Source organism: Cupressus sempervirens, chromosome 4 (genome assembly GCF_028749045.1).
Source record: "Cupressus sempervirens isolate cs-2001-9-10 chromosome 4, ASM2874904v1, whole genome shotgun sequence".
Classification (NCBI taxonomy): Eukaryota; Viridiplantae; Streptophyta; class Pinopsida; order Cupressales; family Cupressaceae; genus Cupressus; species Cupressus sempervirens.
Genome location: NC_143121.1, coordinates 544644328 through 544670419, shown reverse-complemented (window position 1 = coordinate 544670419; position 26092 = coordinate 544644328). Strand labels below are relative to the sequence as shown.

At 37.4% G+C, this 26092-nt stretch overlaps 1 protein-coding gene and 1 long non-coding RNA gene across 4 annotated transcripts; both read right to left on the bottom strand.

Annotated features, from left to right (window-relative positions):
* Nucleotides 1-9450: 9450 nt before the first annotated feature.
* LOC149562343 (uncharacterized) lies at nucleotides 9451-15685 on the bottom strand. Of its 3 annotated transcripts, none has more exons than XR_016363921.1 (3): nucleotides 10227-15685; nucleotides 10019-10111; nucleotides 9451-9865 (listed from the first exon to the last, which is right to left on the bottom strand). It is a non-coding gene; the product is annotated as an uncharacterized LOC149562343 (long non-coding RNA). The 3 variants fall into 3 exon arrangements; XR_016363922.1 differs by having other exon boundaries at nucleotides 10023-10111; XR_016363920.1 differs by having other exon boundaries at nucleotides 9451-10111.
* A 3962-nt stretch (nucleotides 15686-19647) lies between these two features.
* Nucleotides 19648-21839, bottom strand: LOC149562342 (GDP-L-fucose synthase 1-like). Its single transcript, XM_089825869.1, has 2 exons — nucleotides 21665-21839; nucleotides 19648-21027 (listed from the first exon to the last, which is right to left on the bottom strand). The coding sequence occupies exons 1-2, from the start codon at nucleotides 21681-21683 to the stop codon at nucleotides 20072-20074; spliced, it is 975 nt and encodes a 324-aa protein (XP_089681995.1). The 5' UTR covers nucleotides 21684-21839; the 3' UTR covers nucleotides 19648-20071.
* Between the last annotated feature and the right edge of the window lie 4253 nt (nucleotides 21840-26092).

Sequence of the window (26092 nt, the reverse complement as noted above, 5' to 3'; positions counted from 1 at the left end):
GAAGATAGATTGCTTGATAAGCTTTATTTGCACAACTTTGACCACCCTAGGTGTTCAGATTAGAGAGAGCAAATCACCTTTGAGCATTGTAACCACTTAGATCATAAAGAGCACATGGTTTGAATGTAGATATTGCATTATGCAAACAAGATAAACGACTCTGAAAATTGATAAGTAGGAGATATTTTTCCACAGCAAGTAAAATTATGATATTGCTATCAGGATTTAACTATGTAGTTTTTAAGTCAAACTCATCAACTCATGTTTCATGAGTAGTGATTGGCATGAATCCTTCTCTAATGAGAATAAATGAAACACTTAACACTCATTGGATCTAGGTGATGCTCCAAAAGGTGAAGCACTAGGATATCTCGAGAGGTCACCCATCCCAATACTACTCGAGCTCAAGCATGCTTAACTACAGAGTTTCCTCCATGGTTAAACTCACTCTGCTTACAACCCCATTTGCAAAACCTTCACCAAGTGTTGTGTCTTATGAATCATTCACTAGAAAACCCCTTACGCTCATCAATTGATAAGTAGGAGATATTTTCCCACAGCAAGTCAAATTATGATATTGCTATCAAGATTTAACTGTGTCATTTTTTAGTCAAACTCATCAACTCATGTTTCATGAGTAGTGATTCATATGAATTCATCTCTCATGAGAATAAATGGAACACTTGCACTCACATGAATCCATTTATTCTCATGAGTGATGGATTTGTATGAATCACTACTCATGAAACATGAGTCGATGAGTTTGACTCAAAAACTACACAGTTAAATCCTAAAGCAATGTCATAATTTGACTTGTTGTGGAAAAAAATCTCCTACTTATCAATTGATGAGCTTAAGGGGCTTTCTAGTAAATGGTTCATAAGGCACAACACTTGGTGAATGTTTTGCGAATGGGGTTGCAACCAGAATGAGTTTAACCATGGAGGAAACTTTGTAGTTAAGCCCACTCAACCTAGAGTAGTACTAGGGTGGGTGACCTCCCAAGAAGTCCCAATGCTTCACCTTTGTGAGCATCACCTAGATCCAATGAGTGCTACATGTTTCATTGATTCTCAAGAGAGATGGATTCGTGTGAATCACTACTCAGAAAACATGAGTCAATGAGTTTGACTCAAAAACTACATAGTTAAATCCTAATAGTAGTATCATAATTCTGAAAATACATATCTGAACAAAAAGAATATAACCAATTTTGAAGAGATTGAGTAAATTGAATGCTCTATTCTATCGAGAGCTAGGTGACTATATTGTGAGCTACATTACATTAGAATTTACAATTTTCAGACACTAGATGCCTGATGCAACAGAGCATGGTGGGGTTTTCTAATGGATCTTGTCTGCATGTAGAAGATGTGCAAGATGCACATATGCCTGGTCTCTTTTTTTTTCTCCCTAAATTGAAAAGTTTGTAAGCAGAAGTCAATTAATAATATCAACCTTAACCCTGGTTTTCCAAGCGAAATCTATAATCATAGATTTAGAGTTTTATTTATGCCTGCATTTTTACCATAGTGTTCTACACTAAAGGTAAACTAGTAATGAAGAATTGTATTATTAAGTATTGCATAACAAGTTTTTGACAGTATTGCATTATTAATCCACCACTTGAGAGTCGAAATACAAGTTATAACACAAGATACACGGTAAAGAAAGTCAAAGTACTTCTACAGAAATATATAACCATTTGGAGAGGCAAAGGGCTAGAGAAGTAAATCCAAAGTCAAAAGCAGTTGGGCACAACAAACCCGAAGGAAAAGGAAAAGCAATGCATACCAAAAGAAGCTTTGTCATGAAAACCATGGGTTTTTGCCGACATTACATCATGTATCCACCATTTAAGGGCTGAAATACAATACAATGCAATATGCATTGTACTTGTGAAGCAAACAGAAGTAAGAAGAGTAGTGCATATAGAGGTGGATATTTGTACAAGATGTTCCACAGGTATTTTACAGGCTGGCACAACGCATTATTGCATTGTAGTAGCAGAGTTGTGCCATTTTTTACAATGGATTATTGCATTACAATACAGTAGTCGTTCCTTTCATGGGCTGCCCTCATCTGGCGGCCAAATGCTGTCCAGAAAGCTGAGGAACCAAGCTTTGGAGCCTGTAAAATTGGGCATATGCTATATCTTTGCATGTTGTGTATAATCCCTCTAAGACTTCGTACATTCCATCAACCATGAACATCATATTCTGCACTATTGGCAGATCATCACTGTCAACCCTTCCCGCATGGCAACATGCTCGTCTCGGGTTCATAACTGCAGCATGGCAGTCTGCAAAAATAGTTTTTGTAACAATTTCAAGGTTCCGTGTGTCTTGGCTGAGCCAATCGACTGACACAGAACCTGTCTCAGATTAAGGAATACTATGGGCTTGTGGGAATTCTTTCAGTGGTTCCACTGGATGGATCCATATCTTGATCATAACATCAGCACATACACACCTCAAGCATTTACAAATGTTATGTTACAAATGAGGAATGCATATTACGGAAGAATATATCGTCCTACCATTGCAAATGCGGTGCATCTTGGATACTAAATTATACTGGACTCTAAATTCCAGAAGCAAACCAATACAGCAGGCATCTATGTGAGTAAACAAAACAGTAGAGAAGCAAGCAGACAAAGGGGAACACAACAACGCATCAGTTCACATATTCAGCTGAATGCAGGTTGACTGGCAGACCATCAGTTTTGTCTTCCAAGTTATTTAGAACCAAACAAACCATCTGTGCAAATCAGGCAACAATTTATATAGTTTTGTACAATATGGCTGTGAGAGTATTACACTTCTAAGACCATTGGTTTTGTCTTCCAAGTTATTAAGACCCAAACAAACCCTCTGTGTAAATCAGGCAACAATTTAAATAGTTTTGCACCATATGGCTGGGAGAGTATACGCTTGTAAGACATTGTGTCATTAGACATAGAAGCAATGCCAATTTCACTGATTTGCTAGGACCTATGTAGTATTCTTAGATTCTATTCTCTATACAATAACTTGTGAGTCTTCTAGAAGGTGTGTTAAGAATTTAACCTTGATAATCCTCAGGTCGACTGGTACAAATCGTACCTTACTCTTCTCTCTATATATACTCAGGATTGGCATTTATAATAATTTATATATCCTTTATATGAGCCGGCGATCTGGAAATAAATGCTTAGTTTGTTCTTGACTAATCGTTAGTTAAATCTAACTAACAATTATCTCTTAGTCGCCGACTTAGGATAATTAAATGTTGGTTATGTGCCAAGGGTTATGTCCCTTAAGGGACATACCCTCTAAAGGGGATATATAGGCGGGTTATGACTACAGTTTGGAGACACACAGGAAAACATACAGTCTGATCTCCTAGCAGTCATATTCCCACGAATTCAATAAGAAGAATTATTTCATTCAAGTTTGTGATTACCAGTTAGATCTGCAGTTGTCATTTATATCTGAGCATAGAATTGAATCAAGGTTCATTCTAAACCTAAATAAGTTCTGATCCTGAAGTCAGATTGATATCTCAAATTGCAGAACTGTACATGGTATCAGAGCCTCGTTATCAGATCTAGGGCTCTGCAAATTTTCAGTGATCAGACCTTTTACATTCAGTAATTGTCTTTCATTTCCAATGGCATATTCAATCAGACCTGAAAACAGATTCGATGGAAAGGAACATTTTGAAGCATGGAAATTCAGAATCTTGATGATTCTCGAAGAAAATAATGTTAGACAGTTTGTTGATGGAGCATCCAAACAGCCACTTGTTGAACCCCACAAATCTATATAAATCAATGGAAAAAGGAAAGCCATTCAAACCATATTGGATGGAGTTAAAAATGACATAGTACCTATGCTTACAAAACACCAGACTGCCTACGATATGATGAATGCATTACGAAATGCATTTGAAATAAATAATGCAACGAGGGTACTTGCACTAAAGAGACAACTAAATCACATCCAAATAAAGAAAGGAGAATCAATAAACTCTTATTTTCTAAGAATCGCTAGTATTAGAGATGAATTGTCCAGCATAGGAACCATCATAAATGATACCGAATTAACACTCATGGCCATAGATGGACTGCCAGAATCATGGGAAACATTTGCACAAGGAATAAGTGCTAGAGATCAGCTTCCCGATTTTAACAAGCTTAAGAATGATTGTCTTCAGGAAGAATCAAGAAAACTAAAGAAAGGAGAAAAATCTAAAGTGGAAGATGAAGAACTTCACGTTCTTAATACCAATTCTTATAAAGGCAAGAAAAAGCATTTTAAGAAAAATAAAGGAAATCAGAAGAATGGCAAGCCTAAAAAAGACCTATCAAAAATAAAGTGCTTCAAGTGTGAAAAAATTTGGACACTATAGATCTAATTGTCCAGAAAACTCCAAGCAACAAGCAAATTGCACAAATGTTGTCGGAAAAGAAGAAACCTATGATCCAGAGAATCGTGTATTGTATTCCTCCTTATCAAATGAAATCTCGAATAAGGCATGGGTGATAGATAGTGGATCATCCAGGCATATAAAAGGATACAAGGAAACTCTAGATTTCTTGACCGAGAAACTTAACGGTGAAGTTACTATTGGTGACAACTCAGCACATTCAATTAAAGGAATTGGTAGTTGTACTTTGAAGCTAAAGACAGGAAATGCTCTTCTTCTTAAGGATGTACTATATGTACCAAGGATAAAAAGGAACCTAATATCAATTATAGCCGTAGAAGATGATGGACACAATTTTGCATTCGCGGATGGCAACGTATTAACTTGGGCTAAGAATTCTTCCATCAAGAAAGCTAAAGTAATTGGTCAAAGAAAGGGATACTTGTATGAACTAAATATAGAACCCATTCAAGCCCTTGTTCACAAAGCAGAGGATTCAAACGAAATATGGCACAGAAGATTAGGGCACCTAAACTTTAAAACCCTATCTACTATGGAAAAGATGGTTACCGGACTACCAAAATTAAACCAAAATCACCCCAGTATTTGCAAAGGGTGTGCCCTAGGCAAAAGTACTAGAAGTCCTTTTCATGATAGTACTAGAAAAACAAATAATGTACTAGAATTAATTCATTTAGATTTATGTGGACCCATGTCCGTTCCCTCCCTCGGAGGATTCTGGTATTATGTCTTGTTCATAGATGACTTCTCTAGGAAAACTTGGATTTACTTTTTAAAATGCAAAGAATCAGAAGAAATATTACAAATATTTAAGGAATTCAAAGCATTAACTGAAAATTTTTCAGGACATAAAATTAAAGCCCTTAGAACAGATAATGGAGGAGAATATACCTCAGATTTGTTTAAAACCTTTTGTAAAGAATCAAGGATCAAGAGGGAGTATACTATTCCTTATAACCCTGAACAAAACGGGGTAGCTGAAAGGAAAAATAGGACTATTATAGAAGCTGCTAGGGCTACGATTTTTTATCAAAATCTAGAATACTATCTTTGGGCAGAAACGTCTTGTACTGTTGTATACATCCAAAACAGAAGCCCTCACTCCTATCTTAAAGATAAGATCCCTGAAGAAGTATTTACTAAAATAAAACCTAATATAAGTCATCTAAGAATCTTTGGATGTCCTGTTTACATTCATGTGCCAAGAGAAAAGAGGACCAAATTAGAACCATCTGGAGGGAAGGGTATCTTTGTAGGGTATAGCGAAACTTCTAAAGCATATAGAATTTTCATACCTGGACAGAAAACTATTAAACTTAGCAGAGATGTAATCTTTGAGGAAGATCTTGCATTTAAAAGGCAATAAATTCCCATGAACCCTCTCCTTTATCAAATTCTGAAAGAATAAGTGAATTTGATTCTCAAAGGGAGAACTTAGAAGAGGTCGAAGATGAAATAAACCTTGAAGAAACTTCAAAGAAGAGGCCACTTTGGGCCATAAAAACAGTTGAAGCAGCTCAACATTTTTTGCCCCTTTAGGATCTATTAGAGAAAGCAAAAGACCTAAAAGATTCTCGGGTTATATTGCAAATATGATTGATTTATCCAAAACAGAGCCAACCAATCCTTCTGATGCTATTAAACATCCAGCCTGGAAAGAAGCTATTACAGAAGAATATCAATCAATTATGAAAAATGATGTTTGGGAAATAGTTCCTAGGCCAAAAGGAAATTCTATTGTGTCTTCAAAATGGATATTCAAAATAAAGCATGCTGCTGATGGAAGTATTGAGAAATATAAAGCCAAATTTTTAGCCAGAGGTTTTTCTCAGAAAGAAGGTATTGATTATGAAGAAACTTTTGCTCCTATTGCCAGATACACTACTGTTAGAGCTATCTTAGCAATTGCCGCATCTAAGGGATGGAAGGTGCATCAGATGGATGTAAAGACAGCATTTCTCAATGGAAAGATTTCAGAAGAAGTCTATATAAAGCAATCAAAAGGTTTTGAAACTCATGATCCAAATGCTTTTGTTTGCAGACTCAAGAAAGCTCTTTATGGGCTTAAACAGGCTCCCAGGGCCTAGTATGAAAGGATTGATAAATATCTCACTAGCTTAGGATTCTCTAAGAATGAAGCTGATCCGAACTTGTATTATAAAAGAGATAAAGATGGTATGGTAATCTTGATATTGTATATTGATGACTTATTAATTACAGGTGATGATAATCTTATAGATCAATGCAAGAAAGATCTTATCAGAGAATTCGAGATGAAAGACTTGGGTCTTCTTCATTACTTTCTAGGATTGAAAGTGCGACAGAATGCAGATAGTATCATACTGAACCAAAAGAAGTACACTTCAGATATCTTGAAGAAATTCGGAATGTGGAACTGCAAGTCCATGTCTTCTCCAATGGAGACCAATTTGCATAAACTTAAAGAAGCAACTGCAGAATCACCTCCAATAGATTCTACTCTCTACAAGGAGATAATTGGGTCTCTGATGTATCTAGTTAATACAAGACCTGATATTTGCTATGCAGTTCATGCATTAAGTCAGTTTATGTGTGAACCTAAGGAAATTCACCTAGTTGTTGTTAAACACATTATGAGATACCTTCAAGGTACTATTAACTATGAACTGAAATATGAGAGAGTTGCTTTAGATTTGCATGGATTCATCGATTCAGATTGGGGTGGAAGTGTTAAAGATAGGAAAAGCACTTCAAGATGCTGTTTCAGTTTAGGATCAGCTATGATTTCATGGATATGCAGAAAGCAATCTTCAGTAGCTTAGAGCTCCACAGAAGCTGAATACATTGCAGCAGCAATGACCTCTCGAGAAGCAATATGGCTAAGGAAGTTACTTGTGGGATTATTTGGGCAAGCCATGAATCCTACGATCACTCATTGTGATAATCAGAGTTCCATCAAGCTCTCTATGAATCCAGTTTTCCATGATAGATCCAAGCATATTGAAATTCCTTACCATTATGTAAGAGATATGGTAGACAGGAATTCTATTAAATTGGAATACATTTGTACTACAAATCAGACAGCAGATATACTCACCAAACCTCTATCTAAAGTAAAGATTGAACATTTCAGAAAGAGACTTGGTATGGTTGAGTTGTAATTCATTTATACTCTTTAGTTATTAATAAAGTTAAAATTGATTTGTCAAGCTATTGACAGTTATGGGCTCCACCATGTGTAATCATTATTTAGAGGTGACGATCTCTGAAATAATGAATACTTGTGTAAAGGCATTATGAGAGGTGACGATCTCTTAGATAATGCCCTAACAGTAGATTTTACTGTAAGATCTAGGTGAATTTTTTATCGTCTTGTGATATTGACATTGCTATGTTCATGGGTCACAAATTGGATAAAGAAAGAATTCTAGAAATTCTTCGGGTTTATCCTGTATTCTGGTAGATCTTAAATTCGGGGTTTAGTTGTGATTTAGAAATACCAATTTCTATGAGTCACAACATGTGTCTTATCACTAGTAGCAATGATTTGTCATATCGCAGGCTTAGTAATATGACTTTGTATCATATGTTCAATGATACTACATACTAAGAAGAGAAAGACAAATATAGAGTATATATTCTTGCTTAACATATGTACTGATGTTGCTAGATATGATATCTCTCTGTAGGATTATAAGGTTAAGAGGGAGTGTTAAGAATTTAACCTTGATAATCCTCAGGTCGACTGGTACAGATCGTACCTTACTCTTCTCTCTATATATACTCAGGATTGGCATTTATAATAATTTATATATCCATTATATGAGCCGGCGATCTGGAAATAAATGCTTAGTTTGTTCTTGACTAAACGTTAGTTAAATCTAACTAACACTTATCTCTTAGTCGCCAACTTAGGATAATTAAATGTTGGTTATGTGCCAAGGGTTATGTCCCTTAAGGGACATACCCTCTAAAGGGGATATATAGGCGGGTTATGACTACAGTTTGGAGACACACAGGAAAACATACAGTCTGATCTCCTAGCAGTCATATTCCCACGAATTCAATAAGAAGAATTATTTCATTCAAGTTTGTGATTACTAGTTAGATCTGCAGTTGTCATTTATATCTGAGCATAGAATTGAATCAAGGTTCATTCTAAACCTAAATAAGTTCTGATCCTGAAGTCAGATTGATATCTCAAATTGCAGAACTGTACAAGGTGGACCTATATTACTGCATATGATGTCTTATGTTCTCAAGGAAGAGCATAGGCAGTTATAGGTAGCTCAAATGAATGGAAGCTACTGCAGGAGTTTTAATCTTTTATATGTACTCTTGGACATATATGTCACAAGTTTAGAAAAATATTTTTATAATTCCATTTTTGTGTTTTTTAACTTTTTAAGCTCAGGTTGACTTTATTTGAGAGTTATCGCATGGCTATAGGGAACTGGTGTATATTCAATGGTCTGAAATTAAACAGAAAAGTATAGAACAGTTTGACAGGATGATCAATCTATCTAGTCAATCTATATGTCTTACCTGATTGATCATTTGCCCTTAATATATGCTGTGTCATTATTCAAAGTAACTTTTATATTATTTATCGTGAAAATCAAATATTTGATGACATGAAGCCTGCAACTATATATTTTGTTCTTGATGCACAATTTTCTATGCTTTGTTGGATGTACGCAAATAGGTTGGTCTTGCAATAGTAATCATTCAGGTATATGAAAACTAGCGACATTTTCTAAAAAGTGGTTCAACCTTTCTAATAAAATCTAGATATGCATTGAAAATTTGAAATTGTATACTTTCCTAGTATGATATAGATTTTGTACCACTGCATGTATTTGAGAGCACCTTGTGGTTTGTGGATTGTGTTTGCAATAAAAGTGGCTTTTGACTTTCATTTTTGGTTTCAGTGTTTCTATTTGCTTAAGCATTTCTTTATTTATTTGTTTGTTTTTCAACAGAATTTTTTTTAATGTTGAACACCAGCTAAATTGGGAAATAGGAAGAAATACTGAGATATAAATAGTAGTAATAGTCATCATATTGTCAACTCACTTTTGCTGTTACATCTCTTACTCATATTTCATCCCAACGATGGATCATGGAGTGTGATCCGAAACGTTGATGCTAAAAACAAACACACAATAAAATCCAGATGTTATGATAAAGGATATCATGGGACAACCAACCCAGTAAGTGGGAGTCAGAAATGATCTTCTACCCATGCAGAGTTGATACAATAGAGGCTACAAGCAGAGCATAAAAATAGTTTCTAGCCAACTGGGGTCGTCGGACCAAAAATACGTCCTGTATTCCAAACATCGCTTATTACCACAAGAGAAAAAAAGATTGCTAGAGAACAAGACATGGATCATGACTGATAGAGTCTGCAGACATAACACAAAAGCAGCATAGACCAATCTGACTTCCTGAGCTGAAATGGTCGAACAACTTAACCAAATAAATAGAGCAGCCAAATATAAATAAGCTAAACTCTAAATTTTCAAACTAAGTTTTAAATCTGGCAAAGAAACAGATACAATTAATTATTGTTAATCTGAAAGACAAGCAAAGAAATTATGACTACCTACAATGGTCTCTGCTACGTCATGGGGCTCTTGCAGGGGTTTGAACAGAACAGCAACCACATCTGATTACCAAAATGCCCACAGCAGAGGACCTGGAAAAAATTTGCATAGCCAACAACAGTCAATTCCTAATCAGCAATGTAAATGTTACATTTAATGACAATACAGGCAATAGCAAAGGAATCATTCTAGGTTGTAATTCCACACCTGAATATGTGGATCAAATTAGCAAAGGGACACCCATCCTCTATGTAGAGCTTGAAATCAACCAGGTTCAGTTAGGGCAGACTGGTAAACCAGCGGCACTCAAAAAGCAGCTGTCACATATGGTGACAGGGTCAGTCCATGCATGATTGTTGTGGTAAAGAGAAGGGCCGTCCTCTATATAGGCTCTCAAGGTGGTAAGCCCTCCTACACAGTTCTATTGTCAAGCAACATCCAGCCTGTGGCATGCGCTAGGCAGCCCCGTGGTAAGTAAAAATTTTCACCTGGCGCACAGAGCGTAACTTGCAGGTCGTTTCGGCATGGGCCGGTCAGCACCTCCGTGGCACAAGCAGCTCGGTGGTGGGCATGGCCGAGAGTAGCACAGTGGCTGTGCCCATATTTATCTAAGCACTTTAAATCTCCATACATTTACAATCCACTGAAATCTTACTTCGCCCCGTTAATAGTCTGATCAGCTAAATTATGTTTACAGCATAGACACCTCAACTATTAGGCTAACAAAAAAAAAGACCTTGCACAAATTAGATATATATTATTGTAAAGATTTGGTATAGCTCTAATACCATGTAAGAATTTGCCTTAGGGCAAGATTCACCCAAGATTGTAGAACTCGAACAGAAGCACAACTGTGGACCAAAAAGGAGTATGATCAATATATCAGAGTATGTCCTCATATATTGCTTTGTATTGTATATTCAAACACACTAGGAGTGCCTGCATATAAAGGTCTTTCAGGAAGCACTTAAAATGTCTCTAAAAAGAGCCAGGAGATAAGATAAGCATGACAACTAAGCAAATGTCTTATCCATCATTCGAGATGAAAGGATAAGAATGACAAGGTGTATCCCAAGTGGAGATGCTGTAGACACCATGTGTTTAATTAGTGTGCTAACTCTTGTGTTGTAGACACCATGTGCATAAAAAAGGTGCGAACTTCTGCGTTGTCAACACGACAACTCACAAAAGTGCGCATACTCCTAGGTGACTAATAAATAAATATTAAAATAATGCATTAACCTAAGTAATAAATAGTAAATACTTATTTACACCAACACCCCCCCTTAAGTGCAACTTAGGGGAATGCCCTTAAGCTTACGAAAATTAGGATCAAATGCATAATAGGTCCCAGCTACTAGGCCATGTTAGGTACCCATGTACATAATGAAAATGCAATGCAATGCAATGCCAACACTCTGCATATATCTTGATATTCTTAGTCCCTGCCTTTGCAGAGATTAATGTTTTCAGTCAACAGTTTTGGCATTAATCTTAATTTAAATTCATGCAGCCTTATAATATAAAAGGGGGAGTCTAATGTTTCTAAATTTAATAAATTTGAAAAATTGTTACGTGAGGCTGGAAAATATCATAATTGACTGTTAGTATTTTTTGCTGGCATTTCTCTGTTTGAAAAAAGTTAAAACATTCATCCACCAACTGCATTACATGAGATGCATTATGAAATACATATCCGAAGCTTCTTATTCCTTTGCTTGGAAACTAGCAGCAAAATAGTTGGCAATGCTAAATGACACACAAGTACACGCATGTCTTCATCATGAGAGAAGTTCTCCTGGGTAGGTGGCATTCTGTAAAGCAGTTCATGTGCCTTATTTTGTTATCACATTTTGCATATATGACTAACAGAACAGCTGCAGTGAGCTTTCTAAGTCTGCTTGCCATATTAGCGAATATCTTGAAGCAGTTGCTATAGAGAGATTGATTTTGGTTCAATCCATTTTATATTTCTGATTTTGCCCACTTTTCCTCATTGGGATTGTTAACTGCATGACTCAATTTGTGCTGAAACTCGAGGTAAGTCGCTTGCCATGGTTTCAGCGAGTTTTCTTTCTTCAGACTATGCTTAAGAGCAGGTTAAGCTCTCTACTGAAACTCATGACTGGGCTCGTCAAAGACTTGATGACCAGATGACAAAATTGAAATGAAAGGAGCAGTTTATTCGTGAAAGTCAGAGATTGAAGCAAAATGTGCACCTAAGATCATTCTGCTGTGTATGTTGAGATTTTTGAGCTCCCATCTAATGCACCCCTCCCACCTTGGGAAAGATTTTCTATTAAATTTTGTGGGTAAAACAAGTACACAAGAAGATAAGCAAATGAGCTTCACTGCATATTTTTTGTTTTTTTTTAATAGTGATGATGATCAATTAATCCATATTACCAATATCTTCATGAAGCTCCCATATGATGCTGCCATCTAGTGCATATTCCTTTCCTGCATGTGCTGCCTCATCTCAGACTTCTATGTGTGTCCCTCTTCTTGAAAAGCATCACACAACAATAACAATTGTCATGTTTTATCTCAATGAGCATGATCATCTCGGAGTCTCCTTACACTGAACTTTATTTCCATATGTATATTTATCCAAAAGAAGATGTATGCACACTTTCAATCCCTTGAAGAAAGGTCTAAATATGGAGATATTGCAACTATAGGGATGCATAGGAATTGTTGACGGCACTTTACAATATAAAAGGCATCTCCAGATCTCAAAATTATTGTCTTTGTTTTACCAAACTTAGTGAAATGTCTGTGTTTACCACATTTGCTGAATTGCCTTCTCATTTTGGAGCTCAAAACTCCAAACTCGCCAACAGCCATTCTTGGAAGATTGAGGTTTATTGGAAGATTGAGGTTTACTCCTCGGTCAGATCATCTAGAAAGTCATAAAGACAGAAAGAACTACAGGGAGTAATTGAAGCAAACCGATCATGGTATCCACACTGCATACAGACTTCTTTCTAATATGTACCTCAATCCATAGGATGCATAACTACAGAATCATTACTCGCATATCATATCACTGTCATATCATTCTATATAGGCTTATATCTATAACTTTTGTAGATTGTGATTACAAACTATATTTAGACTCTTAATTAAAATTCCAATTTCCATCAGTTTATTTGGGCCAAGTCTATGGTTTACCAACCTACTAACTTAGAAATGTCAAATATAGACAAAGAGCTAGCAGATATCCTTCAAGAGCTGAACCTGCAACAGCTTTGCAAATTCATTGCTCACTTTGAGTAGCAAGCATGAGAAAGCTTTACATTCTGTAGAACAAGAGCAGAATCACATTGTCAATGCATATACTATATTTAAATATGCTAAACTGACAAGACCTTTTTGTCATTAGCATCGATGTGTGTGGTGGAATTGTTAGTTTTAGGTAGCTTGGACAGTTGTTCGTCCATATGTAATTAAATGGCAAATAATTGTTAGAGTTACGACAAATATTTGTTAATTAATTGACTCCTTCTAGAAGACACTAGTAACCTATTGGTTAGGTTGTTTTAATCAAGAAGCAACTAGAAACTTCTTGATCAAGAAGCAATTAGAAACCTCTTGGTTAGGTAGTATAAAAGGGGGCCAAGGGAAGCATTTGGAGAACAGAACAAAACAGAGGAACACAACAAGAGTTGTAGAAGCATTTGCAGTGTTAGCAAATGAGTTTGCAGTAAAAGCAAACAGTCTTGCAGTGTTAGTAAGGGCGCAGTGATAGCGTTGGAGATAGAAGTGGGAAATATTAGCAAGAAAAATTAGGAAGTTGTCTGAATTCTGCCAGTGAGGCAAAGAATTTTGTATCTCTTGATTTGCTGAAGTTAATAAATTTTCCATCTGCAGAACTGGTTTTCTCTTAGGGGTTTTTCCAGAGACAATTTGTCTGAAAATATTGTGTTCTTTGTGTTGTGAATTTCTTTCCGTATTTTATTGGTGAAGCTGCAGTTGTGTTATTTTTCGATATTAGCTGTAAATTTGTTTCCAGCAGTTTAATAATCGTTTACGATAGGAGATTAATAATTAGTGACTGCAATAGTGTTAGTTTTCACATGGTATCAGAGCAGTGTTGAGGGTAGACGAGTTTTGCCCTAGGAAAGAAATTAGCAGTTTAAATAACCTAGTGTGATCTCTTCAAAATTATTATTGCTTTAATCCCTTGAGATGGCTTCAGCTGGTTTGAGAGATCAGGACAGATTGGATGATGCCTCGAATTTGTTCTCTAGAAGGCCAGCATTTCTTTATTGTTGGAAGAGAATGGTATCAAGGATTATGTTACCAATGTTGCAACTGTACCAATGGATGCGACACAGCTTGCAGAATATAAGAAGGACAATGCCAAGGCGAGGAGGATTATCCTTGATGATGTCAAGGATCATATTGTTCCACATATCTCAGAGCTAGATACGACGAATAAGATGTGGGATGCCATTTGGAATTTGTACGAGAATGCTACCACTAACAGGAAGATGATTCTCAGAGAGAAGCTAAAGAATACCTAGATGAACCAAGGAGAAGACGTTACAAGTTACCTCACCAGGCTCAGACTTGTCAAGGACGAGTTAGCAGTTGTTGAAGATAGTCCCAGTGATGATGAGCTAGTGAGAATAGCCCTAAATGGGTTTTCTAAACAGTGGAGTGTCTTTGTTCGAGTTGTCAGTAGACGAGATACCTTACCGAGTTGGGATCGACTATGGACTAATTTCACTCGAGAGGAGTTTAGACTAAGTCTTGTCAATGGGGCCAACAAAAGTTAGAAAAGTGAGGTGGAACAGAAGAACGTTGCCCTAACAGGGCAAGGGAAAGCAACGAAGGGATCTAGCAAAGGATCAAATTCACAAAGTGAGAAGAAGGACCTTTCTAAGGTCAAGTGCTTTGGATGTCACGAGTGTGGTCACTATGTCAGTGATTGCCCAAAAAGGAAGAAGGCAAAGAAGCAAGTGGCAGCTTCAGCAAGTGCAGAAGAACTCTCCAGTAGAATGGAAGATGAGTTTGCACTTATAGCTTGTATGGTGAGCTCAACCTCACAGACTATCTGGTATATAGATAGTGGGGCGTCATTTCATATGACAGGAATTAGAGAGTACTTCTCCAATTATAAGGAGGAGAACACCAATATCCAGATTTTTACGGGAAACTTGTCCAAGCTCAACCCAGTTGGGAAAAGGACTATTCAGCTTCAAAGGGAGAATGGAAAGATAATTCCAATTCATGATCTGTTGCATGTGCCATGATTAGGTATGAATTTGATTTCCGTATCTGTTCTTCAGGATAGGGGGTATAATGTACTCTTTAGAGGGACACATGTGTTGATTAAGCACAATGATTGGAAATCACCCATAACTATTGGAGTTAGGAGTGGTCACCTTTACAAGTTACAATTTGATACTCCTTAGGCACTCATGATCAGCTATAATCCTAGAGATCTTGGAGAGCTATGGCATAGGAGGATGGGCCATATTTATCATGGAGCGCTCAAATTGCTTCGTAAGACGGCGATAGGTGTTCCAGAGGTGAGAACAAAGCATGATGATGTATGTAAAGGATTCGTGTTGGGGAAGTTTGCAAAAGCATCTTTTCCAAGGAGTGACACCAAATCTGAAGGTGTTCTTGATCTAGTACATTCAGATGTATGTAGACCAATGTCAACAAAGTCTCTCGGAGGATATGAATACTATGTTACTTTCATCGATGATTTCTCTAGGAAGACCTAGATATACTTCTTGAAGACCAAGTATGAGGTTTTCAGTCGATTCCAAGAGTTCAAGGCTCTTGTCGAGAACTCGACAGGAAAGAAGATAAAGGTTCTTCGGTCGGACAAGGGAGACAAGTACAAAAGAAATAACTTCCAAGAAATCTGTACCAAGGAAGGAATCAAGAGAGAGTGGACTGTTCCTTACAATCCACAGCAAAATGGAGTTGTTGCGAGGAAGAACCGTTCTATATCAATTGGGGCAAGATCTATGCTACATGACCAGGATATGCCCCGCTACTTACGGGCAGAAGCGTGTAATACAACAGTCTACATTCAGAACAGGGTTCCACACAAGGTACTAGGGAGAATGACACCAGAGGAAGCTTTCAAAAGAAAGAAGCCTGATGTTAGCCATTTCAAAAAATTTGGAAGTTTGGCATATTGTTATATTCCAGGTGATACACGTACCAAGTTAGATCAGACTGCAAAGAGGGGGTACTTTGTTGGGTACAGTAAAACCTCAAAGGCATACAGGATTTTTATTCCCGGGACTAGAAGAATTATTGTCAGACGTGATGTTAATTTCATGAAGAAAAGGCATTTAAAAGGTCCAGAGATTTGCCAGCAAATGATCAGAGTGAGCAACTAGCAAAAGCTCCAAGGCCTAGTCAAGGGCAACAGAGCACAAGTACAGTTACCAGTATAAATGTAGGCTCAGGTGGTGAAGATTCACAGAGTATGGAACAATAGGTGCAACAAGAAATGCATCTAGAAGACTTAGAGGTTGATATTTCATCCTCTACAATTGGCAGCAGGAACCACGAGGTTCAAGAGACACAAAGGGATATTCAGGAGTTTGTGGGAGCTCCTAGGAAGGGTAGTAGACAGCGGAGACAACCAACCAAGTTCAATGACTATGTGGCATTAGTTAGTCAGTTGGTAGATAGTGAGCCTTCCAGCTATCCAGAGGCTACAAAGCATCAGGTATGGCGAGACGCTATGGTTGAGGAGTATTTCTTAATAATGCAGAATGATGTGTGGGAGGTAGTTCCTAGACCAATAGATAGAGCAGTAGTTGGATCATGCTAGCTCTATAAGATAAAGCACGGTGCAGATGGTAGCATCGTGAAATACAAGGCAAGGTTTGTGGCCAAGGGATTCTCTCAGTAGGGAATAGACTACGAGGAGACATTTGCTCCAATGGCTAGGTATACTTCTATACGAGCTGTGATCTTGTTTGTAGCATAGATGGGATGGTAGATCCATCAAATGGATGTCAAGACAGCATTCCTTAATGGTGAGTTAAAGGAGGAGATATACATAGAGCAACCAAAAGGCTTTGTAGCACACAGCAAAGAGACCCATGTGTGCAGATTGAAGAGAGCATTGTACAGACTCAAGCAGGCTCCCAGAGCGTGGTATGAACGCATTGACACATACTTGCAGGAAATGGGCTTTGTGAAGAGTGAAGCAAATGCTACCCTCTACTAATTGGTTGGTTGGTGGTGAGATTCTCATTCTTGCTCTATATGTGGACGACTTGTTTCTTACAAGTTCACTGGGGCTCAGTTCTAGGCATAGAGGTGTGGCAGACAGATGGAGATTTTCCTTGGTCATGAGAAATATTGCATTGAAATCTTGAAGAGATTCGAGATGGAGGATTGCAAAGCCATGTCTACACCCATGATCACGAATTAGAGGAAGGTAGATACATCTAAGGGGAAGGATGTAGATCCCACCTTATATAGATAGTCGATTGGTTCGCTTATGTATTTGGTCAACACTAGGTCAGATATAGCATTTGCTAGTAAACTCTCTCAATCTGTTCATAGTTGAACCAAAGAGAATGCATTTGGCAACGGCCAAGCATGTATTGCGTTACTTGCATGGTACAATTGAGTATGGGATCAGATATGTTCGAGGTGAAGGTATCAAGTTGATGGGCTATACTGATGTAGATTGGGCAGGAAGTACAACGGACAAAAGGAGCACTTCAGGGTGTTGTTTCAATTTGGGATCAGGAGTTGTATCTTGATTCAACAGAAAGCAGAAATCTAAGGCTCTAAGTTCAACAAAAGCAGAATACATAGCAACTAGCATGGCGACATGTGAAGCTATATGGCTTTGAAAGTTGTTAGTAGCCTTGTTTGGTCAAACGGTTGAGACTGTTGTGATACACTGCAACAATCAGAGTTGCATCAAGTTTTTTGAGAATCCAATATTTCATGATAGGTATAAACATATAGACATTAGATATCACTTCATCAGAAATTGTGTACAATGGAGGATCGTTCAGCTACATTACATACCTACAGAAAAGCAGGTAGTAGACATTCTGACTAAGGCATTGGGAAAAACTAAATTCATCTTCTTCAGAGATAAGTTGGGTGTCATGCAAAACAGCTTCCTCTCTAAGAGGGAGTGTTAGTTTTAGGTAGCTTAGACAGTTGTTTGTCCATATGTGATTAATTGGCAAATAATTGTTATAGTTACGACATATATTTGTTAATTAATTGACTCCTAGAAGCCACTAGTAACCTATTGGTTAGGTTGTTTTAATCGAGAAGCAACTAGAAACTTCTTGATCAAGAAGCAACTAGAAATCTCTCGGTTAGATAGTATAAAAGGGAGTCAAGGGAGGCATTTGAAGAACATAACAAAGGAACACAACAAGAGTTGTAGAAGCATTTGTAGTGAGAGCAAATGAGTTTGCAGTGATAGTAAACAGTTTTGCAGTGTTAGCAAGGGTGTAGTGATAGCATTGGGGATAGCAGTGGGGAATATCAGCAGGAGAAATTAGGAGGTTGTCTGAATTTTGCCAGTGAGAGGCAAGGAATTTTGTATCTCTTGATTTGCTAAAGTTAATATATTTTCCATCTACAGAACTGGTTTTCCCTTGAGGGTTTTTCCAGGGACAATTTGTCTGAAAATATTGTGTTCTTTGTGTTGTGAATTTCTTTTTGTATTTTTTTGGTGAAGTTGCAGTTGTGTTATTTTTCGATATTAGCTGTGAATTTGTTTCCAGTTGTTTAATAATCGTTTTACGATAGGAGATTACTAATCAGTGACTGCAATAGTGTTAACAAAATAGTACATGAGAAGTGCAAACCTCTTGTTGTTTAGAGATGGGGATATTTCTGTCAAATTTTTACTTAGCTTGAGCGAAGTGATGCTCTGTTCTTCTGCTTGACAGTTTTGTTAAATTACATAACAGTTTAGCTCAAAGGATATTGCACATTTTCAGTTTCTTCTCCTTAATTGGGTTATGATGGCTTCAAGTGTCTTACTTGGATTATGATGGCTCCAAGTGCAGATAACATGCATGAACGTAAAATTATTTAACTTTTTTGTTCTGTGCACTTAAAGCATAGCAGCTAAGGAAGGTTACATAGAAGATACTAATATAGGTTACTGATATGTAGCATCTCTTCTTGTGTAGTAACAATGCAAAAATCTCATAAAACAGGGTAGACACGAGAAGAGAACCGTATTTAGCTGTAGGAACGATACAAATTTGATAGTTAATGACACAATTTGTATTTCTGTAGAGCTGCAAAATGTTACATTCAGAAATGGATCTGCATCAAATATGCTTTTTAATTTATCACCTTCCATGGTTCTCACAACCCACATTGAGAATGCACCATTTACTTCCTTATAGTGCACTATGGATTGCCTATATTCTAATTGTGGATAATAATCATATACTAGATTTATATAAGCTAAAACACACTTGAATCTTTAATTGATGTTAATGTTAACTGTGATATAAGTTACATCATCAACTATTAATTTGACAAATACACCTTTGATGTTTGCAACTCTTCTGAACAATCAAATTAGAAAACCATTTTGATTTAATTGATGTTGATGTTCACAGTTACATAACTACAGCACACAAACCTCTTCTTAAATAAATGCATTTAGACTACCTTTTATAGATTCTGCAGGTCATATTACTAAAGGAACATCAAGTTAATATCTAACTTAACATTACAGAATTCCTCCAGCCTCCACATGGAGATCGGCATTTTCTCTTTCTTTTTTGCATTAGGCCGGGACTCCTGCTGCATTGCAGCTCTTGTTACGATTATCTAATTTATATTTTCCCAATAAAAAAAGAAAAATCATGTTAAAATACAGACTAAAATTGTACTAAAAGCAGCACAACGTCTTCATAAACAGACAACTGCTTAAGAAAAAGCAACAACTTGTACTTCAAGCGATATCCAACATAATCAACACCGTAAGCTTTGTCTTAGGTTATAAGCCAAGACTTTTTATTAAGCCCATGAATACTTGTTCCGTCTTAAAGAAGGTAGAAATAAATCTACTGAATATAATTCTCTAAATACCACTTGTATGTGTCGACAAGCCCATCCCTCAAAGAAATCTTGGGGTTCCATCCCATGCTTGCTAACCTTGAGCTGTCCATTAGCTTTCGAGGAGTCCCATCTGGTTTTGTAAAATCCCATTTAAGCTCCCCGCCAAATCCTACGACTTCTTTGACAAGCTCTGCAAGTTCTTTGATTGTCACTTCAATTCCACTTCCCATATTCACATGGGGGAGATCACTGTACTTATCCATGAGGAAAATAACTGCATCAGCCAGGTCATCCACATGCAGGAATTCCCGCAAAGGCGAGCCAGTGCCCCAAACAACCACTTCTTTTGCCCCAGAAACTTTAGCTTCATGAAAACGACGCATCAAAGCAGGCAACACATGAGAATTCTCAGGATGAAAATTATCATTAGGGCCATAAAGGTTAGTGGGCATGCCAGAAATCGCATCCCACTTGTACTGAAGACGGTATGCTTGGCACATTTTTATCCCAGCGATCTTAGCAACAGCATACCACTCATTAGTAGGTTCCAAAGGACCCGTCAAGAGTGAATCTTCAGTGATTGGTTGCGGAGAAAATTTTGGATAAATGCAAGAAGAACCCAGAAACAAAAGCTTCTTCACACCATTCCTATAGCTTGCATCAATCACGTTCGTCTGGATTTGGAGATTGATGGCTATGAAGTCGGCAGGGTAAGTATTGTTGGCATGGATACCCCCAACTTTGGCTGCTGCAACAATCACATATTTGGGCTTCTCTTCTGAGAAAAACTTCTCAACATCTGCTTGTCGAGTGAGATCCACTTCCTTGTGAGTCTTGAGGATCAAATCCTCAAACCCCAATTCATGAAGCTTCCTGACAATAGCTGAACCCACCAGTCCCCTGTGTCCGGCAACGAATATCTTCCCCAATTCGTCCATCATGAAGGATTCATTGCAGGTTCCTGTAATACAGAATGAGCAGTAAGAGTCAAGACAAGCATAACACGCATTGCCTCTTAAATACTCTTGAAAATATCACAAAGAGCAAGGTATTAAACCGATTTCCGGAGGTTTGTTGCTTTGGTGCATTCGTTGATCCTAATCAGAACTCTAATTCAAAGGTTACGAAACACATAGATACACAGATAAAAATCAGAAGCACAATATAAAACGGACTAACACAAGTGGAAATATACGTTTGCATACATTTTCCAGAAGTTCATTTTCGGTACCTTGATGAAACAAGTAACCTAGATGAGACAGCTGGATCGAAAGATAGGCCACGATATGAACAATTACACAACAATGTACGCAAAACTTTCAAGGGTTTGGCACCTTGATACATTTTTTTACCACAGACATTGGCCTACACAAGACTGGAAACCATATATACACATCAAAACATTTCCAGAAAATTAGCACTCTGATCCACTCTTTTAGATTTAGCCCACTTGCGACAGACGGGATGAATGCCACATTAAAACACAAAACGTATCCATCCCAAGACTAAAACATGCCCTCGATTTCATTTTCCTAAAACCAATCGAGAAACAGAACAATCTGACATAAAATAAAATGAGCATCAAGCATTTCTCTTACCTTGGCCCAGATCCCCCATGATGCCCAATTGATATATGGTTGAGTAGTGCGCAATGCCGAAGAGCAGATCGAGCTGCTTCCTTATGCAGTCATATCAAACCAATGCAGCGGAATGTTCCCTTGTGAATTGGGAGTTACACTGACGGAACAATCTGCACCTCAGGCATCCGGGTACAGAAAAACCTCCACTGAACCGCCAAGAAGTAGGGGAGGGGACCCAGAATGTGAATGATGTCACGTCCACGAGGTCATAAGTCTAAGGGTCCTACATAAAACTCCTAGTCAGAGTGATGTGATTTTTCCAGCGAGTCTCTCTTTTGTAGTGATGTGATTTTTCCAGCGTGTCTCTCTTTTGGTGTGATTCTGTGTAAATAAAATGGCCTCCTTGAAGAGTCTTGGTCTTTCAAAAAGGTCTTCTATGTTGTTCACTTTTAATGTTTTTTTGTGTTGGCTCGGAATGTCTTCATATGTTGTACAATCCTTCAGATAGTGTCACTCTGTTTCCACCACACCCTTGTTGCAAAATCTACAAATTTTGTCCTCCCACTTTTCTTTAGGGACCTTCCATCTACCAATTTCACATCTCAAATGGTGGGAACTAGATCTCAATTGAGCGATTAGGATTTTTGCCTTTTTTTTTACCTCAGCTCCTAAGTATTCTTTGTCATCATATTCGCATGTGAGATTAAATTCTCTGACATAATAAGCTTTTTTTCTACCTAATTGATTTGCCCACATGACAGATCTGATTTTACCTGCCACCCATTCTTTTATTTCATAAAAAAAATTCGGACATTCTAGATAGTCTATGTTCCACTTATTGAACTATTTATCGTTTTGTTTCTTCCATGTCTTCTTCCGACAAGTCAGTTCTCCGTCAACCACCCTACTAGGCCAACGATGTGCATCAATTTCACTCACCTTTTTTAGATAGCTCAGCAATCTAACAATTGCTAAGGCCTCCACCAGGAACATGCCCACCTTTGCTAAAATAATCTTGTATGGGACTGTGGATTTGATTTTGAGATTAGTTGTGATGAAGTGTTTGTAAATTCTTTCAATTTGTCGCCATTTATAGTTTGATACGTTGCTCCCCCATACCTCGTTGTCATATAAAATAACTAGTATCACCAACAACCCAAAGAGGGTTTTCTTAGTCTTCCAATCCCATAACTCTGTTGTCCTGTACCTGTTTTGAAGAAGATAAGATACCTTCCATCCCCCATGTATCCTTTTTGATCTGCATGTTTCCCAACTGAGCTGGTAATGAAAGTCTATCCCCAAATACTTGTATTCTTCTACAATTTCTAGTGCTTTGTCATTAAATATGAAAGTGCATTGTTGTTTTCTCTTCTTCAAGGAAAAGACCATGATCTTGGTCTTAGAAGTGTTTACCTCCATCCCTACTTCGGTGCAAAAGGTTTCTAAGTTCTTCAAATGTTTTCTTAGCCTCTGTGTTGTTTTAGCAATGAGAATGAGGTCATCGGCATACAAAAGCAATCTAATTACATATTCAGCCAGCAGAATTCGCTCTCCATTGGCTTTGTTTAACCATTCCTCTACTTGTCAATATAGAGGCCAAACAAGGTAGGCGATAACGAGCATCTCTGTTTGACCCTATGTCACTACCAAAGCATTATGACATGCCCACTTTGGTTTTGATTTTTGCTTTAACTTGTTTATAAACTTTATAAACAACAGCTCTATACTCTGTTGGGACTTCTAATTCTTCCATCCTCTTCTATAACTTATCCCTAAGGATGGTGTCGAAAGCTTTCTTAAAGTCAACAAAGCAGCAAAAAGCCTCTTCCCCCTGTTTATCCCACATTTTTTCTATGAGGAACCTTAGGGTAATGCAGTGATCAATGGTGGAATATTTTGGTCTGAAACCCACCTGTCTCATAGCTCTTTTCCCTTCTTTTTCTGCCCATCTGTTGATTCTCCGCTCTATCATACTCCCATAGAGTTTGCTTAATAGGGGGTTCACCGTGACGGTGTGGTAGTTGGAAGGGTTGTTGACATCCCCGCTCGTATGGAGAGGAATAACTACACTAGTGGTCCACTCCATGAGAAATCAGCTTTGCGTGACCATATTAAAAATGTTCCTGATGTGTGGAGTCAACAAATCTATCCCCCACTTTAGAAATTCAGCCTACAACTCATCAATATCCTGAGCTTTTCCACTCACTAATCTCCTTATCCCTAGAATAATGTCTTCATCAGAAAATAGTTCATCTAAATTGTTGGTTGTGGGGAGTGAAACTTCGTCCTCCAGTCTCTCATAAAGAGTCTTTGCATACTCTAACCATTGAGAATTCGTAATTTTATTTTCAACCTGTTTCCTAGCTGCTTGTAATTTCCTCCAAAAAAATTTAGGATTGTGCTTTCCTAACATGATTAGCTCCTTCCTCTGATTAATCATATATTCTTCTTTTTTGGATTGGATCAACTGTTTGTATTCTCTTATGATTGTTTTGTTTTCCTTTCTCCTTTTAAATTTCTTTTTTGCGGCCTTGCATTCTTTGTTATACCATGGGTTGGTCGGAAAGGTGTTTAAGATGCTCTTCTTTATCCTTGTTCTCTTGCAACCCTTTAGTGCTTCCCTAATAGTGGGATTAGAAAACTGCTACTGATGTGACTTTTCTTATCACAGTTTTCCTTGATATTCGTGATGTCATGATGCATTTGGAGGAGTTGTTCAAGAGCGGTGCAAAATATCTTTTTATTATCATTGTTTATAAGAATCTTGCCCTCTTTATGTCCTTTTGTGCTTTCATCTAGGATCTGATCACTTTTCTATCTTTTGACCTTCATATTGTATTTAATACAGAGAGGCATATGGTCTAAATTTAGCTCTAGGGGACATTATTTAATTTTGAAATCAACTACTTTGGTGATGATTGATTGCGAACATATTAGATAGTCTACCACACTTTGTCCATTATACGTTTTGCAAGTAAATTTGTTTGATTTAGGCCACATCTTTGTACCATTACACATAACTAATTTGTGGAGGTTGCATAGCCCTAAAAGTTCAGCCCCAAAGTGAGACACACCACCTTTTTCATCCTGAGAAGTTCTTTTGTTGATATTGTCATCATCTTCTTTTAGCCACAAGGGATTACTATCCTCTATTAAATTGTTGCCCAGTTGAATAGCTAGGTTACTCACTGTCCTAGCATTAAAATCTCTTAGAAGGATTATGTTACCAGTTTGATTAAAGGAAAGCACGTCTTTCTTTAAAGTTGCAAATGGATCTTCGTTGTCTAGATGTCTCTTTTTGTAGAATTTAGAGCTTTTTGGTGCGAAATAGCACGTTGCTAGTCATGTGATCTCCTCGTCATCTTCAATCTTCAACCATATAAATTGTTTATTTGGGTCCTCTTTCTCCAATTTTATAGTTTTGTTCCACGTATCTTTTATCAAGATAGTAATCCCTCCATGACCTTTACCTGTCTTTGTTTCTTCATAACACACTGAGATTTTATTGCCCTTTGAAATCTGGAATCCTACATCCCTCATGTTCATGTATTTCTATGAGACAAATAATGTTTTGTCCCTCGGCTATGGGCCCCAACCCCAGTCCTCTTCTCCATGGATATCCTCTACAATTCCAACTCACCGTGCTTTGATACTCTCATGGGGCCCTAAGTTCCTACTTCTGATTCGCTGATTTGTCAACAATATGTGCTTTACCTTTTTTCATCCAAGCCCATTTGTTGACAGCCCTTGTTGATTTTACTTTTTCCCACTCTTTCATCACTTCCTCTTGCTAGATAATAGTTAAATCCTTGTCTTCTAAGTATATTTGGGTGTCTTTGAGTAGCCCCTGTTCTTCAAAATTGCACTCTTATCTTCTATGTTGCTGAAAGTAACTCTCACATGTCTATTTTTCTCCATTCCCATACTTCTCCCAATTCTGTTTACTTTCCAGATTTTACACGTCCATTTTAGTTTGTCCCTAAGGAAGTCATGTGTCAAAATCTTCATTTTCTTACATTCCCCATAGTCTTTTAAGCCTTTGATAATGATGTTTACAGCCTTGTCTTGTATTTCCTTCTCCTCTCTGATTTGTCTCCTGACTTGTTTTTGAATGACTTCCTTTTGTTCCATAGATGGTTCATTGACCACTTGTGCCCATGATTTGACTTCTTTTATTTGTTATTTTAGTTTTTTTTCATTTAGCACCATGCCTACTAATGTTGCTTGAACTTTCTCCATTTTTGTTGTAATATCTGATTTAGTTATTTTTTCCAAGTTATTTTCTATTGTCATTTTCCCTTCGTTCAAAGCCTGTTTGATAATGATTATTTCTTGCTGCCCTCTCTCGATGTTGTCTTGAAGATTTAAGATTAGCTTTTTCAACCATTTATTTTCTCTTTCAAGTTCCCAACTAGTTATTGTGACCTCATGTAACCTTTCTCTATC